At 42.1% G+C, this 18795-nt stretch overlaps 1 protein-coding gene across 1 annotated transcript in view; it reads right to left on the reverse strand.

Moving 5' to 3' along the window:
• The window catches only part of CACNA1C (calcium voltage-gated channel subunit alpha1 C), a 681102-nt gene that overhangs the window by 26688 nt on the left and 635619 nt on the right, over positions 1-18795 (reverse strand). The window contains exons 40-44 of the mRNA XM_054988003.1: positions 15370-15472; positions 12342-12443; positions 12003-12130; positions 10474-10608; positions 4053-4405 (exon numbers count right to left, since the gene is read on the reverse strand). Coding sequence (XP_054843978.1) covers positions 4053-4405; positions 10474-10608; positions 12003-12130; positions 12342-12443; positions 15370-15472 — 821 coding nt within the window. The remainder of the gene's footprint in view (positions 1-4052; positions 4406-10473; positions 10609-12002; positions 12131-12341; positions 12444-15369; positions 15473-18795) is intronic.

An 18795-nucleotide genomic window follows, 5' to 3' on the forward strand; every position in this document is an offset into this window, starting at 1 on the left:
TACTATATAGAAAGGACTAAGTCTATACGTAAAGTGGAGAATATGTTTGTCTCCTTTAGGAAGAAGATCCAGAGGAGTTAGCCGTGTTAGTCTGTAGTAGCAAAATCAAAAAGAAACTCTGTACCATGCATCTGACGAAGAGAACTTGATTCTCGAAAGCTTATGCTACAATAAAATTGGTTAGTCTTAAAGGTGCTACTGGACTCTTTTTCCTTTAGGAAGTGCTCACTAGGAGAGAAGGTATCTTCGACCACCTTGAGCAGATGGCTCAGGGATTGCATAACAGCGGCATACAGGGCCAGGCAGCTGACACCACCTGAGGGTATCACAGTGCACTCACTTGGGGGGGCAGCTACAGTTTATAGGACCTTTCCATCTCAAGATTTGTAGGGCAGCAACTTGGAAGTCAATACATACTTTTATGAAACACAACAAAGTAGATAAATTAGCATCAGCAGATGCAACGTTCAGTAGGAGAGTGCTGCAGTATGCATTGTGAACAGAGAATAGAAACCCACCCATGGAGATACTGCTATACAAATATCCCACTAGTCAGGACCAACCCACTCCCAAGACCACGGGAGAATGGAAGATTTGTATTCACTTACCATGAAGCTTCCTTTCTCGATGGTCTGGGAGTGGGTCAGTCCAACCCACCCACCCCAAAAAGGGGGAGAGTTTAAACTTTCATGTTTAAGGATTTGTTGTGTTAGTGTTATAGTTAAAAAATCTACAGAGTGGCAGTGAACAAAGAATGAAATGCTCGGCGGCAAGACTGCAAGGGAGAATGGGCTTGAAAAGAACTGGCGCGCCAGGGAAGAGCCCCTCCCCTAGGGGATCATCTGATTCGACTGACCCTGCAGAAGAGAGGAGGAGCTGCTTCCCACTAGTCAGGACTGACCCACTCCCAGACCACCGAGAAAGGAAGCTTCACGGTAAGTGAATACAAATCTTCCATTCCTTTCCCAGCAAATGTGCAGGATTTTCTTCCATACTCTTCCACCAAGCAATGTTAATTTTCTCTCCGCTTAATGAATATTAATTCCATAAGGTCTTTGTCCCTAATCTCCATAGTCCATCAAAAGTGTTTTACTTCCTGAATTATATTTCAGGCTGGAGCACTTACTCCCAAAATAATTACTGTCTTCTTGCATGTGTGGTCGATACTTGTGCAGAGGGGCACTGGATTGGGGATGAGATGCATAGGAAGAAAGGATGCAAACATGGAGCTTTTGTTTGGGCACAGGCTTACTGGGACTGCAGATTTCACACTCACAACACATACCTCAGTTCTTGCCTCTCTGACCACACATGTAAATGGAATGGCGGATGAGGTGATGCAGTGGCATTGACAAGTTGGGCAGTATATTCAGGACAGACAAAAGTACTGTATTTCTTCACACAACATATAATTCACTTCTGATGTTCATTGCCACAAGATGTGGTGGCGGGGTGTGCAACAAAAAAAAGATTCGGGTTCCTCACTTAAGAAATTCCAAAGTTGTCAGTTGAAGCCCCGTGGCTGGCTTCAACTGACTGGAGGGGGAGCCCCCTCCTCCGCCGGTCAGCTGAAGCTAGCCGTGGGGTTTGAAAGCGCCCCTTTGTTTTGTTGTGGGGATAATAATGACATACTTTGTAAACTGCTCTGAGTGGGCATTAAGTTGTCCTGAAGGGAGGTATATAAATCGAATGTTATTGTTATTATTATGAAAGGTTACCGAAGCTTTGATTCGGTATTTCCAATTTCCAATTCAGGAATCCTGAATCTTTCCGATTAGCAGTTTTTTCTGAATCAGAATCCTGAATTGCACACCCCTAATGGCAACTAGCAGCTAAGCTGCTTTTAAAAGGAAAGTAGACAAATTCATGGGGGAAAGGTCTGTCAGTGTGTGAGACCCCCACCCTCACCCTCACCCCCATTCATCCATTCGCCATATTGCCAGCTACCAAAGGCAGGTGTCCTCAGACCTCATATGGGCAGGAAAGGGGAATGTACCATTTTGTTCCTTGTCTTAGGAGAGACAGCACACTCCAGCTGCCTCTTCCATTGCCTTCCTCTTCAGTCCTCAAAGGAACTTGTTTTTAAAGTGTTCCCCTTTCCCACCTCCCTGAGTTTCCTCCCAATCCCAATAGAGCCTCCCTGAGTGCCATCCTCCTGGTCTGTCTGATGGGACAGCTGGGTAGACTCTGCAGCCTCCTGACCTCTCCCATCCCATCTCAGCCCAGGCTGGGGTGAGTGATCTGCCTTCTCTTGGGCTTGACCCTGCTTTTTCTGGAGCTTCTCTGGCAGCTCCCTCTGTGCCCTGGGGCCTGTGCTTGCCCCATCCAGGCTGCTGAAGGCTGAGCCACCTGCATTGCTGTAGGAAGAAGGTGCGTCAGCTGCACAGTTGGGGGGGTTGCTTGGAGCTTGACGTGGGCATTGGCAACTGCTGCTCTGATGGGGAAGGCAGCCTGGGGCTCTGTGGAGGTGCCTGAAGCTTAATAAAAGATGCTGGGGACAAACAGAGGGGAGGGTTTTTTCCTTCAAACCCTATATGTGAACTTCCTGAAGGAAGCATCAGTCTGGCCACTTTTTTTTTTAATATTGCTTCACCAGCAGGGCAATCCTAAATAGAGTTAGACCATTTTAAACCCATCAATCCAACCAGACTCTTCCAATCTTCTGTTCATGTCATCATCTTTGCCCTGAGGATACTGTCTTCCTTGCCCTGAAAATATTCAGTAAGTAGAATTTTAAAGGAGCTCCTTGCCTATACAAGACCTGATTTGACTTGGTATGGCTGAATGGTCTTCTTTTTGACAAAATTGGTATAAAGTATAAGGGTATTAGGGCTACCTATTCAAATGGTGATGGCAAAGCAAGAGAGTCAGAAATCATTCTTAGTTATATTTCTTGGCATGAAGGAACCTCGTGATGACATCTTTCCCGGTTAGATAGAGACCTTGGTCACTCATCACTTATCTGACCTTGCAATGTACAGGGAAGACAAAAGTAGGCTCATATTTGGTGTGGAGTTTTTGGGATAAGATACATCTTAAAGGAGATCCAAAATTAGATTTAAGTCTTGGAATTCTGCCAGTGCAAACACATCCTAACAGGAGCATGAGAATTACTGCCCCGTTGTGTTCTATTTTAGGAGTTGTCTGTTTCATTTGCTTAATTTTAAATATTAATGAATATTATATGATATTTTGGAATGCTCAAAATGTTTCATACACATCATCTCAGTAAACCTTAACACATTTAAGGCAAGTCTCTATATTATGAACAGCAGGGATGGGAACTAAGGGCCGAAGCTAAAAGACAGTGCCAGGCTGTCTTTTGCTAATTTTTGCTAATATTTATTATTTTTTACATTTCAGATTATAAATCACTGATTTGCAAACAGTTTTAAAAACGTTTATATTCTTGGAAATATAAAGAATAAATAATAGACTATTAATGCCTAGAAATAATTAGTAGTCATCATATCTTTTTCTGGTATGTATGTGTATAGTGGATTAGGTTTCTAATTTTTATAAGGTTTTATGTATTTGTTCTGTAAAGTTCCTAGTGTTGTGGTTAAAATGTTGGACTAGGCTCTGGGACACTCAAGTTCAAATCCCCCCTCTGCCATGGAAGCTCAGTGGGAGACTGTGGACCAGTCTCCCTCTTTCTCAGCCTAGTCTGCTACAAAGAGTTGTAACAGTAAAATGGAAGAGGAGAGAATCATGTTGTAAGCTGCTTTGGATCTCTCTTGGGGAGAAAAGCGGTGTATAGATAGCTAACTAAAATAAATGAGGCCGTTTTCACATGGCAAAAACCTCTTGGAAATCATGCAAAACTCATGGCGTGACAGCATCTTCATAGTGCAATTTCCCATTTAGTGGCATGATTTCTGACATCATCACGCCATTAAATGGGAAATTGCACTATGAAGACACCGTCGTGCCACAAGTTTTGTGCGATTTCCCAGAGACATTAACAGCTGTGTGAAAACAGCCTCAATAAAATTATAATGCTATATTAATGATGTAGTACTAGGAGTTCTTCTTCCAGCAATGGCCCTTACCTTCTGCAGCCAAGCTTCCACGGGGGTTCCCGGATCCGTGCAGAGGGTGACAAAGGGGTGCTGTGGCCTTCTACAGTGCTTACAGTGCTGGGGTACCTTGGTGGGCTGGGGAAGCGGCTCAAGGCAGTGTTGTTGGCATTGTTGATATTGGCATTGGAGCCTGATGAAGAGTAGCTGCTTGGAGTGAAGGTAGAATCCACAAGCTTTTCATGAGAGGGGGATTCTGTGTCTCCCTGGTTGTTGCTAGATTTGTTAATGTGCAAAGGGCGCTGAGTGGTAAATGTCTGAGGGAATGAACTTCTTCCATCACTCTGGTAGTAGCTGACATGATTTCCAAACAAGCCACCAGCTCTCTGCAAGTAAAATCAAAAACATATTATTAGAGAATGAATCAAAGACCAATTCAGATTGGACTATTTCCTGCACAAGAGTGTACTATTGTCTGAAGTGGAACATGGTTGACTATTTGCAGGAACTGCCTTATGTTTAGGCTACAAAAGTGGAATTCTTCATAACCACTCTTTACTAAAACATTACTCCTTCTTAACTTAATTCATTAATGTATAGGAACACTTATAAGAAAGAACATAAAACTGTAACAATAGCATTAAGGAGAGAAAGCTTGGATATGGTGATTCATTAGAGAATCCAGAATCCCCCCATAATGCCTAATCCAAGAAGTATAAAACAGAAGATCTCATCCATTTCTTCCTGTGCAGATCCTAGTTGGGCTGACAAGAAAGTTGTATTTCCCTGTAAATCCTCCAGATGCATCTTATGGAAAAAATTCATGGAAAGGAGGAAGATATTTAGGCCAAATTGGGATACTGAGAAGTCTTGGTAGATATTTTCCTTTTCCAAGCAATGTTGGATGGGGTTCTGTTTAATTTTGTAAAGGCACTGGGTCTAGAGTTAAATCTGTTTAGTCTGTAGAACCATGACGCTCAGCCATGAAAAATACTTCTTGATTACATAGTTTCCCTACATCTAGATTGTCTATTGGAAGCCAAGTAGGGTCAGCCGTGGTTAGTACTTGGATGGGAGACCACCAAGGAAGTACAGGGTTGCTACACAGAGGCAGGCAATGGCAAACTACCTCTGAACGTCTCTTACCTTGAAAACTGTATGGGGTTGCCAGAAGTTGGCTGCAGCTTAATGGCAAAAAAGGGGTCGATTTAAGACACTGGATCTGAATGAATAGGAATCCCTATCAGGTGTCCTAACATCTATGAATACTTTCAGACTTTCCCACAGGAGAAAGCTTGCCATATGTTTCAAGAGGATAGAAGCAGAGGTAACAATGCTGCTTCAGAAAACACCCACCCCAAACATTGGCATGACTAAAAAGGAATTCCCTATTTTCCTAGTCTACCCGCTATTGGCAGGAAGATTCTTAAGATAACTTTGGATCAGTTCAGATCCCTATGATGTTGAAGACTATGCATCTAATTACATGCTGTGATTTTGGACTTTCATGTATTTCTCTGTGCTGCATTAGTACCTTGCAGTGGGAAGGTTCATGGACTCAGCAGGAAGAACAGAGTTCTTTATTTTAACTACTTATCCACAGGTCTTCTTTCTCTGATAAATCTTTATTTATATTTTCGTATTAGAAAAGAGGCATGTTGTGGGATGAAATGGGGAAGACAAAACATTTAGGATGAGTATCCCACACACATTTCTCTACAGTACAGAAATCTTAACCTGTAGAATGTGTACTAAGGAAGTCTGCCTTTTATATCATAATAAAATGTACAGTGTGAACGCTTTTATCCAGGACTGAGGGACATTATTTTTGTTAGATAAAGAAGTGTTTTATTTGATGAAACGGTAGGAAGTTTATTTCTTTATTAAGATTATTTTAACCTCATCTTTCTGCATAAAATATCCAGGCAGTTAAAATCTTAGATAAAATTTGTCTGTCATCTTCTTTCAAATTATTGCTGATCTTTACCTTTTAAAATTCTGAAATTAATACAACAAGCTGGGATCCTGGGGGAACTGTTTGGAAGTTCTTTTCACTACAATTCTATATCCTCTCAGAAGCTTCAGCAGGCTAATTTTCTCCCTCGTTCCTTTTTCCTTTAACTGACTTTCAGCTTCTCTCAATATTCTGTGCCTTCTAGAACATATACAGTTCCTATCAAGCCATTTTCTTTTGGGGGAGGGGGGTTGATTTATGAAATTATTTCTGCATACCTGGAAAGTCCCCTGAATATATAGAAAGTCATCCTTGTCCATAGATGGACTGGTATTGCTGCTTTCATGTTTTAAACAAACAACCAATTTTATTATTATATATAGTGACCATGATTGTGTTGGATCAGAATGTGGTTTAACAACAACAACAACAGTTTTGGGGGCTGTTCGGGGCTGCGTGAGTTGCTGTTGATTGCTGTTGATTACAAGCCCCGCCTCCTACTGTGCTGAGCTCTGTGGTGCTTGGCAGGAAGTGACCCTTTGAAACAAAAGGCTCCTCCTTGCCAGAGGCAGAGCTGAGACAGCTGGGCTGAGGTAAGGCGTGAAGAGCACGTGGTGAGCTGCTGCTAGAAGGTAAAGTTTTTTTTGTCTTTCTGCCTTTTGGCTTGTGGGCCCTGAAACTCTGCTCAGCGTACTCTTGGAATATACTTGGAAGGTGATAAGGTCGACAGAAGGCCCCTTTCCAGTCACCTGCATGTAGTGTGCCATCTTTGCTATGTTTGTTTTCCTCCCGGAAGATAAGACGGACTTCACTTGTCAGAGGTGGAGCTGGTCAGGCTTTTGGAGGAGAAGATTCAGAGCCTGGAGGAGAAGATTCAGAGCCTGGAGGAGAGGATAACCACGCTTCAGGAAATCAAGGAAGGGGAGGATTTTATTGACAAGAGCCTGGGGAAGCATGAAGAGGTAAGTCAAAGAGAATAAGAAGAGCCGATCTCCCTTCTGAGCCTCCTCTCAGGTCTGCAGTACAAACTGGAAGACATAGACTAAGATCCACTGGTCCACTGGAGTTCAAGAATCGTTTTGAGGTGCCTAAGATGGTGATGGAGATGAGAGTGGAAGGAGAATCACAAAGATCTGGAGGAGGGAGTAAAGAGGGTATGGGGCCCCACGGAAGTGAAAGAAAACAGAAAGTGGTGGTCGTCGGGGACTCTCTGCTCAGGGGTGTGGAACATCATGTGTCCGGGACAGATCCCCTACTCTGAGAGATGTGTTGCTTGCCAGGGGGCAGAATTCAGGATATTACAGACTGACTGCCGAAACTGATCAGACTGACTGATCAATACCTGTTTGTGCCAGTTCATGTGGGAATGAATGACACAACCGCGAATACTATCATAAGAATTAAAGAGGACTATGAAGCTCTTGGAAGGCAGTTGAAGACATTGGGGGCATAGGTGGTATTCTCTTCTATCCTTCCTGTCAAAGGAAGAGGAATGCAAAGGGAGCAGACCATACTCAAGGTGAATCGTTGGCTGAGGTGGTGGTGCCGGCAGGAGCACTTTGAGTTCTGGGACCACGGGATAAGTTTTCTCAGAGAAGGCCTTCTAGCACATGATGGGCTTCACCTCTCAAGGTCAGAGAAGAAAATATTTGGAAAGAACCTGGAGAGCTTCATCAGGAGAGCTTTAAACTGATGCCGCAAGGGAAGGGGGACGATCAACATGGGGATTTCAATGAAGAAGTGATAACAGCGGGGGCCCACCTGGGTAAGACAGATCAAACAAAGGTACAAGGCTACAAGTGCCTATATACCAATGCCCAAAGTATGGGTCATAAGAAGGAAGAGCTTGAGCTTCTCTTGCAAACAGAGGGCTACAATATAGTAGGAATTACTGAGACTTGGTGGGATGATTCCCATGACTGGAATGTGGTAGTGGATGGGTACGAGTTGTTCAAGAAAAACTGGAAGCGTAGAAGAGGAGGCGGAGTGGCATTTTATGTGAGGAAAGGGCTTGATTGTCAGGAAGTCCTGGAGAATGTGATTGACAGCCCAGTGGCAAGTATATGGGTGGAAATAAGGGGAGGAAGGACAAAGGGTATTGTTGTTGGAGTTTGCTACAGACCACCTGACTAGGGAGAGGAAATGGATGCTGCCCTCAAGCCCTCACTATTCCAGCAAGACAGAAACATGGTAAGGGCTCCAAGAAACTGATGTGGATGAACAGAGAGCTCCAGAATAAGCTAAGGGAGAAAAAGGAAATGTTCAGGAAATGGCAAGAAGGACAGACCTCTAAAGAGTTACTAGGTACTGCAGATCAGCCATCAGAGAAGCCAAAGCTCAGTATGAGCTGGGTCTGGCTGGGGGGCTTTCTAGAGAACTTGCAGAGCCTCTGTCCATCATCTTCAAGGCTTCCTGGAGGACTGGGGATGTGCCACAAGATTGGAGAAGAGCGAATGTTATCCCGATCTTTAAGAAAGGGAAGAAAGATGACCTGGGAAACTACAGGCTAGTCAGTCTGACTTCTGTTGCTGGGAAGATATTAGAGCAGATTGTAAAGGGATCGATCTGTAAGCATCTGAAGGACCGCTTAGTGATCCGGGGAAGTCAACATAGTTTTTGCCCCCAACAGATCCTGTCAGACCAACCTGGATCTTACTGGATCTTGGGAACTCTGTCAATGTGATTTATCTGGATTTCAGCAAACCTTTTGATAAGGTTCCCCATTCTAATGGGTAAACTAGAAGATTACGGACTGGACTATAGGACAGTTCAGTGGATAGGGAACCGGTTAGAGGACCGCACCCAAAGAGTGGTGGTCAATCGTGTTTCATCAGATTGGAGGGAGGTGTCCAGTGGGGTGTCACAGGGCTCGGTTTTGGGCCTGGTACTTTTCAGTATTCTTATCAATGATCTGGATGAAGGAGTAAATGGGCTACTCATTAAATTTGCTGATGATACCAAATTGGGAGGAGTGGCAAACCCCCAAGAAGATAGAGTTAAAATTCAACAAGACCTGAATACTCTGGAGAAATGGGCCATTGTGAACAGGATGCTATTCAACATAGATAAGTGCACAGTATTACATCTGGGCCACAAGAATGTGAAGCACAAATACTGGATGGGCGATACACTTCTGGGTAGTAGTGTTTCCGAAAGAGATCTTGGAGTAAGAGTGGACTGTAAACTAAATATGCATATTAAGTGTGATGCAGTGGCAAAAAAGGCAAACTCAGTCTTGGGTTGTATCAAAAGGGCCATTATTTCAAAATCGCAGGAGGTCATAGTCCCTCTCTATACTGCCCTGGTCAGGCCGCACCTGGAGTACTGTGTGCAGTTCTGGAGGCCTCATTTCAAAAAGGATGTGGACAAAATTGAGAGAGTGCAGAAGAGAGTGACAAGGATGATCAGGGGTCTGGAGACTGAGCTCTATGAGGAAAGGCTGAGGGCCTTGGGAATGTTTAGAAGAGGAGATTGAGGGGGGACATGATTGCTCCCTTTAAATATTTGAAAGGCTGTCAATTGGAGGGCAAGGAGCTGTTCCAGTTGGCAGCAGAGGATAGGACCCGAAGCAACAGGCTTAAATTACATGCAGAAAGATACCGGCTGGATATTAGGAAAACCTTTTCCCCAGTCTGAGTAGTTCAAAGGTGGAATCAGCTGCCTAGGGAGGTGGTGAGCTCCCCTTCACTGGCAGTTTTCAAGAAGAGGCTGGATGAATATTTGTCAGGGATGCTTTAGGCTCATCCTGCATTGGGAAGGGGGTTGGACTAGAAGGTCTGTATGGCCCCTTCCAACTCTGTGATTCTGTGAACTACACTTATATATTGCTTTTCTAGACAGATTAGTGCCCCACTCAGAGCAATGAACAAAGTCAGTGTTATTATCCCCACAATACAGCTGGGGAGCTGGGGCTGAGATGAGTGGTTTACCCAAGGCCGCCAGCTGAGCTCATGACAGTAGTGGGATTCAAACCACAGAGCGCTGATTCACAGCCCAAATGCTGATTCACAGCCCACTATGCTACAGCAACTCATTAATTTCAAAACTAATCAAACATCATTAATAAACACCTTTTTGTGATTCAGTTTGATAGACTGTGATGAATAACTTGAATGGGAAATAGCCATCCAAAATACACTAAAACTCTCAACCCTTCCCGGCTATAGGATACAATACCTTCGGCGATGAATTAAGCAAGGAGGAAGAGGAAGGAGAATCAAGGAGGAATAGAAGAAGGAGAGGACTCAGAGACTAACTCCTTTTATCCGGATGTGAAGAAACAAGATAAACAGAAGAATGATTCTTACAAGGCATTTCTGCCGAAGATATAGAAACTGTATATGAACTTATGGAGAGGGGTGGGAGGGCAACAGGTATATATGTATGGGAATAAGGATGTTTTGAAGGAATGGAAATAAAAACAAAAAACAAAAAAAAATGTTTGATAGACTGTGATCTTCTCATCCCGTAAGTTAAAAGAGAGAACTGAAAAGCACTTACTCTGAATATATCATCCTCTGAGGCAGCAGAAACAGCTTCTTTCATGGCCTTGTCTAACTCTTCTTCAGCTGTCAAGTCTCCAGAGATAGCCCGTCGAATCTCTGGCCCAATGTCATGTAACGTACGCAGACCAGCCTGAAAAATAATGCAGTTCAGCATGCTAGTAGGTAAGAGTGATAAAAGTGACAATTTAAAAATATTTCCTGATTTGCGCTTCAAACTCACTGACTTTCAATGAGACTGGATGTTTTAGTATTGAAGTGAAGATTTAAATCAGGTTTCTTAGCCATTTGGTTACCAACTGAAAATTTTGCTTCTCAACAATATTTGTGCAGATCTCTATTTCCTAATTAATTAATTAACCACTGCTCCCCAAATTGTGAAGAGGATAAATATATTTTAAATAAAAATATTTTAAATAATTAACAATTAACTACTGATATGCTCTTTGAGGGAATCTCTGCATCCTAAAAAGCTCAAGCCTGTAACACTGCCTAGTGTTGCAAATAAAGACATTCAGTAGGACCCAATGATTGCAGTGAAACTTAAGCATAGGTAACTTTTTCTGGATTTCTTTCAAAGGGTTGAGTTACTTGTTATAGTAGCATCACATTTATGCTCAGATATTCCAGACATGTGATTTGGGTGAGCTGGATCTTGGTAGTTTGGGCACAGTATAAAAATATTCTTATTTACTGTAACTGCTATTGTACATCAAAGGAGTGCCATCTTTTCTGCAGAGTTGTTTAAAGGAAATAAAAACGTGGAACAGAGACTTTACTAAATACATGTCAGCCACAAGCCATCTAAATAATATAATGGTACCATTTATCTTCATAGTATAGTGAAACTCAGAGATGGTGAATGACAAAAGAGTAGTCTCTCAGCATTTAGGGTGCTGCTGTTGCTTCTGCATTCAGCTTGATCCAAAATACATTTACTTAGAAGTATGTTCTTTTGATATTAGTGGAACTTACTTCCTAGTAAATGTACTTAAGTTTGAAGGCTCTTCTTTAACCAGTAAGCCCAGTTTATGATCTTGAATTTTATCCTAAACTGTTCCTTTTTTCTAGTCAAAGTGAAGTCTTGACCACGTACTATAATTCTGGAACGTGCATGTAAATGACAGCAATGCATTAAGACTTCAGGGAACCCCAAACACCTATGAAAAACTGAACATTGCCTCTACTGAACTCCTTTACAAACAAGAAAAAGTACACAAAAGGCTGGCTGTTATAACTATACTGCAGTTGCTGAGGTGACCGAGTGAGTGGGGTGGTGGTGGTTTGAGAGACAGACAGACAGACAGACAGATGTGTTTAGAGTCTGTGAGCTGTCAGAAGGGAGTTAGTACCTTCTTTTGGGAACTCCTCTCATAATCTTTTGGCCCTTCTCATAGAATAAATAGATCTTTGAAAGAGCAATAGGTGTTTCAGGTGAATGGGGCAGTTCAGTGTTACAATGCTAACTAATACACAGAAGGCCCACTTTCTGTTGTTATGTATGTACTCTGGGTGCCAATTTCTTACCTGGAGCGAAAGTGCATTTCGCTGTGAAGGTTTGCCAACAAGGCCCTGTTCTTTACGCTTCTTGAATTTCCGGAAATACTCTTGGATTAGGAATGTGGCATAGAACTTTCCAACTGTTACCTCATCATCTAAGCAGGGGCATTTTAAAAAAAGCAAACAGAAAGCTGAAAACAATAATTACATTCAGCTGATAAACAGCTATTTAATGACAGTTGCATTTAGCCAGGCACTTTTACATTAAAGGCAATCTAGTTTCTCATTCTCTTTCTGTGGAAGCACAAACCAAATTACAGATTTTCAGTGGGATTAAATAGGAAGTTGAAAACTAGGTGCACTTACCACCTGCTGGGGGGACAACCTGATCCAGCAGCTTCATACTGGTACGCTTCCAGATTTTCTTAATGATTGCACGCAGTTCTTCATTGGCTTGCTCCAAGTTACCTGCCAGAGGAAATTGTAGATCAAGATGGGTAGCCGTGTTAGTCTGTCTGTAGCAGTGGAAAAGAGCAATAGTGCAGTAGCACCTATAAGACTAACAAAATTAGTGGTAGAATATGAGCTTTTGTGAGCCACTGCTCACTTCTTCAGATACAGTCCATCTGTCCTTATATCTTGGAAAGTGGAGTGATTACAGAAGCCGAATGATAATAGCCGGTGAATGACAAAGGCAGCTACATCAAGCAATCCATTGTGTATAGCCAAGCCCTAAGCTATAGTCGCATCTGCTCTAACCCCTCAGACAGAAATAGTCACTTGAAGGATCTGCAACAGACATTTTTGCTATTACAGTATCCCCCTGATGTAGTGAGAAAGATGACTGGGAAGGCCAGAATGACACCCAGGGATAGCTTGCTACAAGACAAGCCCAAAGAAATTAACAACAGAACACCATCGGTAGTCTACAGCCCACAACCCAATCCAATCCAATGTATTATTAGTGACCTACAACCTATGCTGGATTCAATGCTGACGCAAATTCATGCTAGAAAGAAAAATGCAGATTCTATTTGTTCATCGATGGACTCTGTTAATTACCAAAACAAGCACTTCTATGGAGACAGCAAAGAGAGAACTACTGAATTTGGTGTAGTGATTGAATTTGAAATGTGTAATTGGAGATTGTTGAGTTCTCATTTTAGAAGGAAGTAATATATGCTATGGATTGTTATGTATAATTCTTGTTCTACTGTTGAACGTAATTTTGTATGTTTATAATAAAAATTATTAATAAAAATGATAGCTATTTCATATATTTTGAGCTGCATTCAATGTTGTTATTTGCTGCTCTTATTGGTATGTTTTATAATTTTATATTTCTTTCATTTCTTATTTTTATGCTGCTGCTTTGTCTGTTGAGTCTTGTCATTTTAAAGTATTGTTGACATTTTGGAAGCCTCCTTATACATCTTGGGATTGAGAAAGTAGGGTAAGAAGAGTTTAAATTCATACATATGTACATACAGTCACAGTTAATGCTGTAATTTTTAGTTTACATTCTGCAGGATATCAGTGCCTGAAAGTTTGTGCTTTAAAATAATTAACAATAGGGGTGTGCACTTTAGGTTTCCGATTCAGATAAAATACCTGAATCTGACCTGATTTGTAAAGATTCGGGATTTCCGAATCGGGGCTGGAATGATGGCCCTAATACGGAAATCCCAAATCAAAGCTTCCCCGAAGCATTCAGGTTGCTTCAGGAAGCTGCCTCTTGCAAGCAGCAGGTCCCTTTAAACTATCAGCTGGCAGGCAGTGGGGGGGATCGTTTAAAGGGCCTCTTTCCTGCTGCTTTCAGGGCAGGGGGTTTGCTCCCCCTCACTTCAGTATGCTCCGAATCGGAATACCAGAATCTGGTAATTCCGGATTTTTTCCCTGAAGCGGGAAACCTGAATTTTTTGGTGGTGTACACACCTAATTAACAATTTAAAAAATCATTACTAAAATTGCAACCTATTCAATCTGCAGTTACTCAGTATGAATAAAACACAATGAAAACAAATTACCAGTTTAAAAGAGTACAGTGTTTATAATTTAAAACATCATATTGTTAAAAATGTTACCCAAACACCCTCAGATCCTTGATTATTAAATGTTTGCTCAGATGTAAAGACCAGAGCAAGCATTCTGGTTGGTACTCAAGTCTGATGACCCTCAGCAGTAGAGGTATGAAAAAAAATTGGCTGATTTGGCTCGGTAAAGCCAAACCAGGAAAAAAAGTTGGCATTCCCCGAATGATGAATTCATTCCTCAGTTCGATTTGGCTATCTAAAGGAAATTTGGTAAAATTTGGCCATTGTTTCCAATGGGAAACATGATTCGGGGCTTTCCTGGGGTCCAGGGGGATCATTTTAAGGCTGAATGTTACCAAATTTGCAGGGGACCTGTCCCCAAGTTTCATGAAGATTGGACTTCAGGGGGCAATTTTATGGCTTTTTTAAAAAAAATCCCAGAGTATCTGTTGTTTGTATATCCAATTCCTTTCCTCAGGGCCACATAGTCCCACGAAGGAGCCTGATGCTTGGGCACGTTATTATAGGAGACATTTAAATTATTTTGGAATACTCAGAGGCAGATTTTTTTTACAAGAAGCGTATCAGTTTCATATTATTTCTTAAGCTTGATGGTTTCAAAAAATGTTATCTGTTCTTAAAGTTTCTTTTCATAGGCACAGTCACTCAGATCTTCATAAACATTCTTTATCAGGCTGAACACACAATTTGCCTGCTTCAGATATCAATTTCTTACTCACATACACATAGATTTTTCTCCCAGCCGCACACAGAGTTTGCCTGCTTTAGATAAAATGAATGGGTTTCTCTCAGACACACAGAGTTCAGATTTCCATACAGGTTATATCTCTCTCTGAAATGCTTAGACTTGGTCAGGCTGCACAGAGCTTGCCTGCTTTCCCCAGACTGAATCTTTTCTCTCCACTCAGTAACTGAAACAGCACTTCACTTGGCCCACACCCCCGAAGAAGGTGCCCCAGCCACATCCAGTCTCCATTATTCCCTATGGGAAAAACGAGGGGTGCTTTTTAGGAGGCTGGAGGTGGCATTTTGCATGCAAAATCCACCACATTTGGAGCAGACCTACTCCTACTTGTCCTCTAGCTACCCCCCAAACCTGAATTGCACATCCCTACTCAGAAGTAAAAATTATATTTTGAAGTGTTAAATGTAGTCTGACTTTGAAAAGCAAACTTTTTAGTTTAATATTGAACTTGGATTAAAGTTTGTGAAACAAGAATTCTGAACCGCATTTTCAGCTTCATTTTCTTCCATCTGTCCCCATGCCCCGTATGTGCTAGGAGAAAACATGTCAAATATTTCAGGCCTTTGTGTTTTGTACTGTATCTCAAATGTCATACCTTCTGTTTTAATCCTCAGTGCTGTTCTGACCAGTGCAAAAAGGGTAGCATTAAACATGACAGTCCCATCACTATTCAGTGGCATATTCATGGAGACAAGACGCTGCAGGGGAAGGAAAAGACCAAGAAAATATGATACTGATACCAAATGAATAATATTCATTAATATGCTTCTTTCTCTCATCAGTTTCAAGACTTCCTTTCTTGACTATTTCTTCAGTGACCTAATAGTTTATCAAATTCAGCAAACTGCCTCTAGGAGTGACCATTTCCTTATTTTTCAAAAGAAAGTGCAGCACAGTGTATATAGGATATTCTACTGTATTAGTGTCTCAGCAAACAATAGGATACAGGCAAGGATTCTGTCAGTATGCTTATGCGCTGCCATAAACATCATGGCATATAACCATGACATTCATAATTCTCTTTTCCTAACCACGGTTTCAGCTATCACTGTGACAGAATATGGTGACTGAATTTGCTTGAAAGCACCCCAGCAACATTTACAGGCCACATTCACTGATAAAAGATACTGCAGATATTGCTGCTGGCTTTTTGTTAAGGAGCAAAGAAATAGTCACTTGACGTGGACCTCTTTGGGCTTTACAGCTCAAGTTCTTGTCTTTTTCCACTTCTCCCATCTATGATCATTCCACACAGATGCAGGTTGCTGTCTGAATATCAACAACAAAAGTACTCAGTCAATGCCACCCCCCATGTACAGCAACAACAAGGAAGAAAAAGGGGTAGCGGGGAAGACCCCCACAACTCAACCCAAACAAGCAGGGGGAAAATAAAGGGGTCAAGTTTGGTTTTAAATGTATTTGGGTGGCCACTTGATTTCTACTGCAGATTGAAGAAACACACCTTAGAATACAATAACAAATGAAGAGCATGGTGTGAGTGCAGTCCTGGGTTTGCTGCAACATTTGTATTTTACCACACAATACAAGAGTTTTAGATAAAGCATCAGGAGCATTTCATTATTGGTTTCTGAATGTGTGGGTGTGTTTGATTATAAATATTGTACAATTGACCACTGAGGAAGGCCTTAGGGCCGAAACACTTCTGGCCGGTCTTTGTGTTGTTCCATGGTCTATACCATGTACCATGGTCTGTCTTTGAGCTGGTCATTGAACTGTACCATCATTTGTGTATGGAGAATGTTTTAGCAATTTTTAGCATACGTATGTAGCCTGCCATTCAGGCCTTATGTTTTAAACTTGTTTTAAACCTATATTTTGTGCACATTTATAATAAATACTCTCTTGGAATATATTTTATTTTAGGTTGTAACTTGACCCCTTTTTCCCCCTGCTTGTATGGGTTGAGTTTGTGGGGGGTCTTCCCCCCACCTCCTTTTTCTTCCTTGTTGTTACTGCTCTCTTAATATGCCTTTAAAACTGGTTTCTGTCTCCTAATAGAAAATATCATTGCAACCCAAAGAGCAAAGGATATAACCAGAATATACAACGCAAAGAAAAAGGAGCCTAGGTTGAGTTTCTGTACTCCAGGATAGCAAATGTTCCAAACGGACATTATTGAAAGTTCCTGTGCTTGGTTTCTAAAAGTACTGACCTTTGCATATCTTGTCCCTAAAGACCGTTTCCCCCAGCACAAACAGTATAATCACCTTTTATTATGGTGCATCTAAAGTGCTGTCAAGTCACATCCGACTTACAGCATCCCCGTAGGGTTTTCAAGGTAAGAGGCAAACAGAAGTGGTTTGCCATTGCCTGCCTCTGCGTAGTGACCTTGGACTTCCTTGGTGGTATCCCATCCAATATTAGCCAGGGCTGACCCTGCTTAGCTTTTGAGCTCTGAGAAGGTCAGGCTAGCTTGGACCATTATTTATTATTTGTTGTTTTTATTAGTAGTGATAGTGGTGATTAGTACTGACAAGTGGGGGACCTGCAAAGACTTGGAGGAGATATCTCATTTCCCCCTCCTTCACCATGTCCTGTTTCTCTTCCCTACTCCCCATAGCCTAGCCCCCCTTATCCTGCTTCCTTCTCTCCTTCCCACCCACTTTTGTCTGCCTACATCTTCCTCTTCACTCCCACCCCAGCAGCCTCTCCCCCATGGCACAGTTGTGTGGTGCTGCATGCTAGCTAAGCCAAGCTCAGTTGTATGGTGGAGAATCTGCAAGGGCTTGTGTGGGGGATACTTCACTTTTCTCTGAGTAATTCTGCACACGTTGGATAATGCACTTTCAGTGCACTTTATCAATCGTTTGAGGTGGATTTTTTGTTCCGCGCATGAAAAAATCCGTTCCAAATGATCTATAAAGAGGACTGGAAGTGCATTATCCAACGTGTGTGGAATCACTCTCTGTATCCACTTCTCTACATTATTTCTTTCCCTTCTCCTGGCAGCCTCCATCTGCTCACCTTTTCCTATGTCCTTCTCTCCTTTAAACTCATTAAACAACTTATCTTTTCCCAGTCCCTCATCTTCACCTATATTTATTAATTTGTTTCATTTACATACTGCCTTTCTCCACAATGGAGACCCAAGGCAGCTTATATCATTCTCCTTGCTCCATATTATACTTACAATGACCCCGAGAGGTAGATTAGGCTGGGAGTATGTGACCAGATCAAAGTCACCCAGTGAACTTCCACAGCAGAGTGGTGATTCCCACCTGGGTTTCCCACATCCTATTCTGAAACTGTAATCACTACACTAGACTGGCTTGGGGGGTGGGTGGGAATGCTGTTGAACAGTAGCAAGCAGTCATGCCTGGGTGAGTCATGCAAGTCATGTGGCATCAGGTCACCCAGTGGTTGCTTCTGGGCCTGGTTCCAACAAGTCCTCCTTCAAAGGCCAAAAGAGCTCTGGAAAGGACCCTGCCCCATCCCCCTGCCTTTTCCTAACAGAAACCAAGTCTGGAATACTATTATGGTTGCCTAGCAACAGCCTCTGAGGGCATCTGATTCTTAAAGCTACAGGGGCTCCTTTTTTCCTCTTACTATCACATTTGCACAGACAATGTCACACAAACACTTATGCTTCAGCTTCTTCTCTATTCCCTGATTATAAATTCTGATAAGACCTTTTAGAGCATTTTGTTACCTGCTAACTTGTTTGTGGTATCAGTGCATCACTACTGATGGCTGCAGAGCCAGCAATTTGGAAACTTCTAGAGCGAGGATTTAGGCATGAAAGCTTCCTCACATCAGAAGTACAGCTTCAAACAACGCATGACTGAGGTGAGGAGTTATGCCTTTGCTACTCAATTCTCCTTTATTCCCCACAACAGAAACCACAACTGGGATTCTCTCCAGAGATTTTCTTTCTTCTTAGATCGACCTTTCTTCAAACAATTTTTTTTTCATAGTAGTAGTTAGTTATATTTAATGTTCGTAGTATAGAATTTTTCTCCTCAGGGTTCTGAGGCACCTATGGTATTTAAGACCACTGCTA

This window comes from Eublepharis macularius, chromosome 9 (genome assembly GCF_028583425.1).
Source record: "Eublepharis macularius isolate TG4126 chromosome 9, MPM_Emac_v1.0, whole genome shotgun sequence".
Lineage (NCBI taxonomy): Eukaryota > Metazoa > Chordata > Lepidosauria > Squamata > Eublepharidae > Eublepharis > Eublepharis macularius.